At 43.8% G+C, this 10,749-nt stretch overlaps 1 protein-coding gene across 13 annotated transcripts in view; it reads left to right on the top strand.

The window, feature by feature from the left end:
* The window catches only part of LOC129865391 (pleckstrin homology domain-containing family A member 5-like), a 144,572-nt gene that overhangs the window by 101,794 nt on the left and 32,029 nt on the right, over positions 1-10,749 (top strand). For 11 of the 13 annotated variants that reach the window (XM_055938152.1, XM_055938149.1, XM_055938146.1 and 8 more), the window contains 4 exons: positions 1,511-1,615; positions 6,173-6,245; positions 7,980-8,080; positions 9,476-9,591. In XM_055938152.1, the coding sequence (XP_055794127.1) occupies positions 1,511-1,615; positions 6,173-6,245; positions 7,980-8,080; positions 9,476-9,591 (395 nt within the window). The remainder of the gene's footprint in view (positions 1-1,510; positions 1,616-6,172; positions 6,246-7,979; positions 8,081-9,475; positions 9,592-10,749) is intronic. The other 2 variants (XM_055938147.1, XM_055938160.1) reach the window with 1 other exon arrangement.

Here is a 10,749-nt window from a genome sequence, read left to right as displayed (position 1 = left end):
GCCCACCCACTTGGGAGCCAGGCCCATCCACTGGGCAGTCAGGCCCAGCCAATCATGATTAGTTTTTCCCCACAAAAGGGCTTAATTACAGAAATACTTCAGGTTCATCTGCTGTCCGGGTGGCTAGTCTCAGACGATCCCGCAGGTGAAGAAGCTGGATATGGAGGTCCTGGGCTGGCGTGGTTACACGTGGTCTGCAGTTGTGAGGCTGGTTGGACGTACTGCCAAATTCTCTAAAACAGGGGTGGGCAACTCCAGTCCTCATCGGCCTTATTGGTGTCACAGTTTTGCCCCAGCTAACACGTTTATATTTTTGTTCCGTGTATATATACAGTGCCACGAACAAGTATTTGCCCCCTTTCTGATTTTCTGTTTTTTCATTTTGTTTTAATACTGAATGTTATCAGATCTTCAACTAAAACCTAATATTAGACAAAGGGAACCTGAGTTTACAAACAACCAAAAAAATGTATACTCATTTTATTTATTTAATTAACAAAGTTATGCAACACTGATTCCCCTGTGTTAAAAGGTAATTGCCCCCTTACACTCAATAACTGGTTGTGACATATTTAGATGCAATGACTACAAACCAAATGCTTTGTGAAGTTTTTGATCAGGCTCTCACATCTTTGTGGAGGAATTTTGGCCCACTCTTGCACGCAGAACTGCTTTAACTCCGCGACATTTGTGGGTTTTCAAGTCCTGCCACAACATCGCAATTGGGATTAGGTCTGGAATTTGACTAAGCCATTACAAAACTTCAAATGTGATGCGTTTTAACCATTTTCATGTAGACTTGATTGTGTGTTTTGGATCATTGTCTTGCTGCATGACCCAGCTGTGCTTCAGGTTCAGCTCACCTCCAGATGGCCTGACTTTCTCCTGTAGAATTCTCTGATACAGAGCAGAATTCATGGTGCCTTCCATTAAGACAAGTTGTCCAGGTCCTGAGGCAGCAAAGCATCCCCACCATCACACTACCACCACCATGCTTGACCGTTGGTATGAGATTCTTAACAAACAAATTAGAAGTTTTAGAATGGCCTAGTCAAATTCCTGACCTAATCCCAATTGAAATGTTGTGGCAGGACTTGAAACAAGCAGTTCATGCTTGAAAACCCACAAATGTTCCTGAGTTAAAGAAGTTCTGCAAAAATTCCTCCACAGCGATGTGAGAGACTGATCAACAATTACAGGAAGCATTTGCTTGCAGTCATTGCAGCTGAGGTGGCACAACCAGTTATTGAGTTTAAGGGAGCAATTCATTTTTCACACAGGGGAATTGGGTGTTGCACTTTGTTCAGTAAATAAAATAAGTATACTTTTTTTGTTGTAAATAATGCTTCCCTTTATCTAATATTAGGTTTTGGTTGAAGATCTGATACCATTCAGTATCAAAAATATTTTTTAAATAAGAGAATCAGGAAGGGGGAAAATACTTTCACGGCACTGTATATAACTGATTTTACATACAGTATACTGACAGTTTGTCTATTTACATTTTCAGCCTTCGAGGTCTTACAAAAAGGTCCATAACTTTGGCAAGAGGTCCAACTCTATTAAGAGGAACCCCAATGCCCCGGCGGTCAAGAGCAACTGGCTTTACAAACAGGTATTGGAAAGTTGTTCATCGTTTGTAGTTCCCAGTATAGAAGAACTTGACTAAATTACTTAATTGCAATTTACTCTCCAAATGGTCTAGAGAATTGCAGAACCTGTGCAAATCAAATGGCTGATTGCAGTATGTGTGATGATGAGTGGGTGTTGGTGGAAGTGTGCAGCCTACACAGTCTTCCTCAGTGGGTTGATGAGAGAGTCTATGTGACAGGGCTTTGTGGGGATAGCCACCTGCACACACACATGTAAAATCAATTCTAAAATTGATTAAATAGTTATTTTTCCTCAAATCTACACACAATACCCCATAATGACAAAGCAAAAACAAGTTTTTATACAAAAAATGGAAATATCACATTTACTCAGTACTTTGTTGAAGCACCTTTGGCAGTGATTACAGCATAGAGTCTTCTTGGGGATGACGCTACAAGCTTTGCACACCAGTATTTGTGGAGTTTCTCCCATTCTTCTCTGCAAATCCTCTCAAGCTCTGACAGGTTGGATGTGGAACGTTGCTGCACCGTAGGGATGGTGCCACGTTTCCTACATATGTAACGCTTGGTATTCAGGCCAAAGAGTTCAATCTTGGTTTCATCAGACCAGAGAATCTTGATTCTCGTGGTCTGAGAGTCTAGAGATGCCTTTCTGCACACTCCAATTGGGCTGTCATGTGCCTTTTACTGAGGAGTGGCTTCTGTCTAGCCACTCTACCATAAAGGCCTGATTGGTAATGTGCTGCAGAGATGGTTGTCCTTCTGGAATGTTCTCCCATCTCCACAGAGGAACTCTAGAGCTCTGTCAGAGTGACCATCGGGTTCTTGGTCACCTCCCTGACCATGACCCTGTTCCCCCGATTGCTCAGTTTGACCAGGCAGCAAGCTCTAGGAAGAGTCTTGGTGGTTCCAAACTTCTTCCTTTTAAGAATGATGGAGGGCACTGTATTCTTGGGGACCTTCAATGCTGCAGATATGTTTTGGTACCCTTCCCCAGATCTGTTGCTCGACCCAATCCTGTCTCGGAGCTCTACGGACAATTCCTTCGACCTCGTGGCTTGGTTCTTGCTCTGACATGCACTGTCAACTGTGGGACCTTATATAGACAGGTGTGTGCCTTTCCAAATCATGTACAATCAATTGAATTTACAACAGGCAGATTCCAATCAAGCTGTAGAAACATCTCAAGATGATCAATGGAAACAGGATGCACCTGAGCTCAATTTCGAGTCTCATGGCAAAGGGTCTGAATACGTATGTAAATAAGGTATTTCTGTTTTCAAATTGTCATTATGGAGTATTGTGTGTAGATTGCTGAGGATTTTTATTTAATCCATTTTAGAATAAGGCTGTGACGTAACAAAATGTGGAAAAAGTCAAGGGGTCTGAATACTTTCCGAAGGCACTGTAGCTACATACATACATACACACTGCTGTTCAAAAGTTTGGGTTCACTTAGAAATGTCCTTGTTTTTTAAAGAAAATCTATTTTTTTGTCCATTAAAATAACATAAAATTGATCCGAAATACTGTGTAGACATTGTTAATGTTGTAAATGACTGTTGTAGCTGGAAACGGCAGAACTTTTTTTTAATGGAATATCTACATAGGCGTACAGAGGCCCATTATCAGCAACCATCACTCCTGTGTTCCAATTGCACGTTGTTAGCTAATCCAAGTTTATAATTTTAAAAGTATAATTGATCATTAGAAAACCCTTTTGCAATTATGTTAGCACAGCTGAAAACTGTTGTTCTGATTAAAGAAGCAATAAAACTGGCCTTTTAGACTAGTTGAGTATCCTGGAGAATCAGCATTTGTGGGTTCAATTACAAGCTCAAAATGGGCAGAAACAAAGCACTTTCTTCTGAAACTTGTCAGGCTTTTCTTGTTCTGAAAAATGAAGGCTATTCCATTCGAGAAATTGCCAAGAAACTGAAGATCTCATACAACGCTGTGTACTACTTCCTTCACAGAACAGCGCAAACTGGCTCTAACAGAATAGAAAGAGGAGTGGGAGGCCCCGGTGCACAACTGAGCAAGAGGACAAGTACATTAGTGTCTAGTTTGAGAAATAGACACCCCACAAGTCCTCAACTGGCAGCTTCATTAAATAGTACCTGCAAAACACCAGTCTCAACGGTTTACAGTGCTGGATGCTGGCCTTCTAGGTAGAGTTGCAAAGAAAAAGCCATATCTCTGACTGGCCAATAAAAATAAAATATTAAGATGTGCAAAAGAACACAGACACTGGAGAGGAAGATTGGAAAAAAGTGTTATGGACAGACAAATCTAAGTTTGTGTTCGAATCACAAAGAAGAACATTCGTGAGACTCAGAAAAAAATGAAAAGATACTGGAGGAGTGCTTGACGCCATCTGTCAAGCATGGTGGAGGCAATGTGATGGTCTGGGGGTGCTTTGGTGGTAGTAAAGTGGGAGATTTGTACAGGATAAAAGGGATCTTGAAGAAGTAAGGCTATCACTCCATTTTGCAACGCCATGCCATACCCTGTGGACGGCTCTTAACTGGAGCCAATTTCCTCATACAACAGGACAATGACCAAAGCACAGCTCCAAACTATGCAATAACTATTTAGGGAAGAATCAGTGAGTTGGTTTTCTGTCTATAATGGAGTGGCCAGCACAGTCACCAGATCTCAACCCTATTGAGTTGTTGTGGGAGTAGCTTGACTGTATGGTAAGAAGTGCCTATCAAGCCAACCCAACTTGTGGGAGGTGCTTCAGGAAGCATGGGGTGAAATCTCTTCAGATCACCTCAACAAATTGACAACTAGAATGCCAAAGGTCTGAAAGGCTGTAATTGCTGCAAATGGAGGATTCTTTGACGAAAGTAAATTTTGAAGGACACTATTATTTCAATTAAAAATCATTATTTATAACCTTGTCAACGTCTTGACTATATGTCCTATTCATTTTGCAACTCATTTCATGTATGTTTTCATGGAAAACAAGGACATTTCTAAGTGACCCCAAACTTTTTAATGGTAGTGTACACACACACACACACACACACACACACACACACACACACACACACACACACACACACACACACACACACACACACACACTCAAAAGGAACATGACAATCTAAAATAGGTTTAATTACAGCTGCAATAATGAACACATGCAGATCTCTTCAGCAGCAGCGGTCAGCTGTGTAACATCACACACACACACACACACTGTTGGGCTATCCAGTTATCTATCTAACAGGGACATCCTCATTCACATTCAGAAAGAGACACATTCACTTTGAATCTGTGTTCCCAGACAGTGAATTTAAATCAGATTGGTTTGTGGGGGAGTTTGACCTTCGTCTCCTTGTTATCTGGCAATTGTTTTCGATCTAAATGTTGATGCATCATTTTGTCATTCTCATTTAAATAGCCTGTCCTTTGTTTTAGTTAGTACTGATACGGTGGCCTGGTCCCTCAAGCAAAGTGACAACCATCCTTGATTGAATGTAACTTTCTCACTCTTTCTCTCTCTCTCTGCCCCAATTAATCAGGTCACTTTACAGACTAGCTCGACCAACTTTGTGGTGGCTGAGCTATTTTGCTCATTATCTTTCAACCTGTACAATGCAACTTGAGCATTTCCTCTCCCTCACCAAGCTCTGACTGTAGGTCAATTTGTCAATGTGTCTCAACCGCCTGGCACACACAACACACTCGCACCCACACACACACTCACTCATTAAGAGCAATCAACATTAGCATCACTCAGTTTCCAACTAGCGTTGAGCTGTTGTCAATAACCGTTCTCTTATGCGCTTCCCTCTCTACCATGCTGAATTACCCTTTCAAAGCTGCGTTGATTCTCTCTCGCAAGACGTGCCTTTTCTCCTTCTCAAACCTGACAACCACAGTCTTCTCTTAAAGGGGAAATATTTTATTGATGATGGGCTTTTCTTTTATGCGTTTGTACTCCTCCTCGTGCATCAAAAGAAAACTGCGTATGAAGACGAGAAAAACAACAAAACCGTCTTGCATTATTTATGTTATGAATAGAAAATAAAGGCAACGTTAGACGAGAAGCCGTTATTTTTACGGAGAAAAGACACACAGCTATAAAAACAGTAAGGGGAAACTTGTCTGAGAGTTAAGAGATAAAAAGGGCCAATTTGCTTCAGTGGGAGGAGATAGCTATGGTTAATGAAACCGTCTGGGATCAGAGGGAGTGTGTACGTTGCTTCCTGAACTCCGTGACAGTCTTGGTGTTGGCCACTTAGATCCGGAGGGACAGCAGGGTGTGCAGGATTTGGTTCTAGCCTAGCTCTACTTACGCATCCAATTGAACAAATCAAGGTAGGTCTAGATGAAAAGCAAGGGCAGCCTATAGGTATTCATGACCAGGATTGAGGAACACTGCTCTATACACTAGATATGATAGCAAATGCTTGAATAGATGGAAGCAATATGCCTATTATTGTCGAAAGGCTCGCCTAGCTTATCAGAGGGCAAGGAGCTTCTACCAAATGTTTTGCTCTGTCTCAGTATCCGACTGATGTCTCCTGTCTTCTGTTCCACTGTAGGACAGCACGGGGATGAAGCTATGGAAGAAGAGGTGGTTTGTGCTGTCTGACATGTGCCTGTTTTACTACAGAGGTGAGACACACACACACACACACACACACACACACTCAAAGCGCAACACACGGTCAAAGTTTGAGTATAGGTCATCCACCAGGTGCAGCATAGCTAGCAGTAAAATGCAAACGTATTTGCTCCGGACGTAGACATACCACAATTCTCCCAGGTTTCAGAGAGTTTAATTTCCATAAATTGTTCAATTAAACGGTCCCGGAGTGCAATCAGCCAGCTCTTTCATGACATGCCCAGAGGGGAATTTCCTGTTTATTGGTAAACCAAGAGACGAGAGAAGAGTTCTTAAAAGAGTGTTGACGTGCTATGCTTTCTGATAACAACATCTAGCTCTCTCTCGCGCTCTTATCTTCTTCACTCACTTCATTTGAACTTAAGTGCTGTCTGTCGATGAGTTTTCAGAGGTAAGGTTTTGACTAGGAATTGTGTCTATCTGAAGGCAAGAATGAGAGGTTGTTGGGGGAATATGAATGACCATGTCTGATTTGACTGATGGCTCTGCTCTGGTCAGGGTCTTTGTCGCAACAGAATGATCAAATAGAATCATGTCATCACATAGCTTAAAGGTTAAGGTCACCTTGCTTCTTCTTTGTAGAATCTAGTGAAAACCCCATTTTAAATCAAATCAAATGTTGTTCACATCTGCCGAACACAACAGGTATAGTAGACTTAACAGCGCAATGCTTACTTACGAGCCCATTCCAAACAGTGCAGTTAAAGTATTTGCTAAATAAAAAAGGAAATAGTAACACAATAAATGTAGCGAGGCTATATAGAAGGATTACCGGGACCGAGTCAATGTGCAGGGGTACGAGGTAGGTCATTGAGCTAATACAGTATGTACATATGGGTAGAGGTGCTGCTTTCAAAAGGAGGTGCTGTGTTCTCATTTCATCTTCTTGATCTCTCTCCCTTTCCTCTCCCCCTCGCCTCTCGGTTAATAATGCAGCAGCAGCAGTAGAGAGAGCGGGGATGGAGTTCTGCAGGGAATTCTGCTGTACTTGCCTGTTTAAAGTCAACCCTGAAGCTGAGTTTGGGCTCTGTTGGTTTTGCTGCAGTCGTGCTGCACTCTACAGATGGTGTGTTACAACACAGTGTAGGCATTATACAACCCAGCTGTACGGAACGCTCTGAGCAGCCGACGGATTGATTCCGTCATTGTTTACTTGTCTGTCTTTGATGCGGTAGTAACACTGTTGTATGCTATCACACTCAAGTTAGTGTGTTTGTTTACCAAGTTGCGCTGTTAGGATTAAATTTGACTGTGAAATTATAGATGTTTGGCAAAGCGGCCCGAGGAGAAACGGTTTTGTTGTTCTATCTGGTTTGGGTACCCTACTGTGTAACATGCTGGAAGCCCGGGATTTGGGGGGTCTTAGTGAAGAAAGAAAGTGAATATCCTGCCATGCTCAACCCTCCCTGCCATGCTCTGATAAACTCCAGCTTAAATGGTCCTTTCTGAGACGGGTAACACACCCAGACCGAAGATAAAGGTGCCTACGTAGTTCTGACACATTTTGTGTCCGATACATCCTGTGTCCTGTTAGCTGCTTACCTAGCCATCACACCCTGACCAAAGATAAAGGTGCCTACGAAGTTCTGACGCATTCTGTTTCCGGGACATCCTGTGTCCACTGTCCTGTTAGAATGCTGGTAGTTCCCCTCCTCTGACCTCTCCCGACTTTCATCTACCAGATGGACCATAATGCACTATTCTTCTCGTCCTCTGTCCTGTAGATGAGAAGGAGGAGGGCATCCTGGGTAGTATCCTGCTGCCCAGCTTCCACATCTCCATGCTGTCTGTCGACGACCACATCAGCAGGAAATACGCCTTCAAGGTCAGTACTGTACACACACACAGACAAAGCCCCATTAAGGATTCTGCGTGTGGACCTCCTAGGTGGTTGCAATGTGGAGCCTGAAAAATAACTTCGGGAAAAATGGTTACGGCGGTACTTGTTTCCGAAAATCCTGTTACTGAAGGCAAATCTATAATCCGTAACTCCCTTGTCCATCGGTCCGGATTGTATAATGTGTGGATATCTGTAAAGAAAATCACTTTATTTTTTGATAGACAGTGGTAGACTACGCGGAAGCACGTCTTCCCGCTGTATACCACAGCAGAGTTATTGTTTTTGTACTGAGTTATTGTAGTGCTATGTATCAACAGCCATTGACAGACAATCCAGTAGGGGTAGGAAGCTATGGTGAGCTTCAATTGGTCACTCGCGTCGCGGATATCGTGGAGGATTTGAATAGATTTCAGCTTTAGTCCCACCCTGTTCAGCTCCCTCGCCCATGCTCGCATTGCTCAACGGTCCCTCGCCCACTCCGCTTCTCTCTCTTTCCTTCCATTGAAAGTGAATGGCTTCTGATGTTTCACCGCACAAAGTGTAAACACACTGGAACACACACGCTTCTCTTCCCTTTTGGTCTTTCCTTTCAGAGAATCTCTGAAAATGCGTTTGTATACGGAGAGCTCTTTGTGCGTAGATCCATGATAAAGTCAATAGATTTTCTAGTCTCAATATGCAAGAGGGTGATAGGAGCAAGATGGGCAGAGAGAAGTTTAAAAAAAGTATATACTGAAAGACAGACACTGCTATATCCACCTTTTTGAGCATGTTAGCCTCACATACCGTTCCACACAAGTCACCACTGTAAACACGGATTCACTCCTACACATTGACACCGTCTAACACACATAACACAGTAACAAGCCCATCCATTCTCTACTCCCCCACATCCCCTACTATCTGTCCTCTCTTCTGCTGTTTATTAGTGTGTGTCACAAATGGCACCGTATTCCCTATATAGTACACTACCCCTGGTCTAAAGTAGTGCACTATAAAGGAAATAGGTTGCCAATTGGGACACTGACTTAGTGCCAGTCTCTGCCTCTGCAGCAGGAAACAAGAGTAACACTCAGCTTGGAGTGTCTCCCTGTCGCTCATATTTATGGTCCTAAGCCTGCTTAGCAGGTAATTAAAGTTAGCTACACAGCCTTGGAGCGGTAGGGATGCACACACACATTCACGCTCAAACACACAGGCGTGTGTGCAGAGACAGACCGACAGGCCCATGCACGCACACACCTCTTCCAAAGAAGGTGATGTAACACTCCCTGCAGTCTTGCCAAGGTCACCCACTTACCTTCCTCACACTCCTCTGTCTTAGGAACTCTCCCTCTCTCCCTCCCTCGCGCTCTCTCTCTCTCTCTCTCTCCCTCCTAGGCGACCCACTCCAACATGAGGACATATTACTTCTGCACAGACACGGCCAAAGACATGGAGTCCTGGATGAAAGTGATGACGGACGCAGCCCTGGTCCACACAGAGCCAATCAGAAGGTGGGTAAACCCGGATAGAACTGCCCACAAACCCAAATCCCTCCTATAGCAGCCAGCCAGCCTTGATTGCCTGACCTATGGCAATGAAAGCTACCAGCTGAACCGTGCAATCTTTTGTTTTGTAAGCAAACGGACGGCCGTGAGAGACTGCGGTATTTCTTGCAGAAGCGAGAAATCGCATCAGTTTAGAAGATAATTACCAGATGTTGTGTTGAAGATGCATAGCTGGTAACAAGAAGCTAGAGCTTTAGGGCTATACAGCACAGCAATGGTATCCATCCTCACTGCCTCCAGTTAAACGTCCTTTTTTCTGTTGATGTGGCACATCAGAGGCAACTGCACTTCACACTCGATACAACAGAATACTTTTAGTGCTGTTGGTAATTGCAGTGTTTTAGCCATGAGCTGTTCGTGAAGGCTTTTCGACATGGGCATACAGTGCTTTATACTCTGGAGAGACTCGGATGGATAGTAACACCTACGCTTCACAGTCCTGTAAGTACAGCACACCAGCAGTCCTAGCTCCGTCATTGTGGCGTGATGTAGGCCGTGTGGGGAGGTTTGTTTGTATGTCTGCACACTTGCAAGTACTTCAGCACTGCTCTCATCTTAAAGGGATGCCGTGGGGCACAAACCCGCACTCAGGCCACTGCGTGCTTTAATTACACAGAACTATTGTGTCTGTAAACTCCACAGCCAAAGTCTGGCAATAGAAATTGGACATACTGCCGTTACTGTACCTTTACCTCACTGAGAAATACTAGGAAAGCCCCAGGTAGAAATACATAAAAGTACTTGACCATTAGATTAGTAGTCCCAAGTGGCTGTCACTGTGACTTGTCCCTGAGTGCAGTAGGCGGTAACAGACTGTGGCTAGCCTAGAATTGAGCTATTTCCCTCTGGAGTACCAGACCTGTTAATGGCCTTTCTGTAACAGACTGAAAGGTTGCAGCAGTGGATGGCTGCTCAGTCAAAGTAGCCACGTCTCACTGTGCCCTCGGAGTGCTGTGGGCGGACAGTGATGTTTTCAAAACCTCTCACTTCTCTTCCTCTTCTCCTCTCTGGTCCCCCGAGGCAGGCAGGCAGTCAGGCAGGTTTGAGGAGAGGTAGCAGTAGAGCCCAGCGCCTGACACCCACACAGCAAGAGGCCATTGTTGG

The sequence above is a fragment of the Salvelinus fontinalis genome, chromosome 11 (assembly GCF_029448725.1).
Source record: "Salvelinus fontinalis isolate EN_2023a chromosome 11, ASM2944872v1, whole genome shotgun sequence".
Lineage (NCBI taxonomy): Eukaryota > Metazoa > Chordata > Actinopteri > Salmoniformes > Salmonidae > Salvelinus > Salvelinus fontinalis.
Note: the sequence above shows the minus strand (reverse complement) of the source record. Positions and strands in the feature narration are given on the sequence as shown.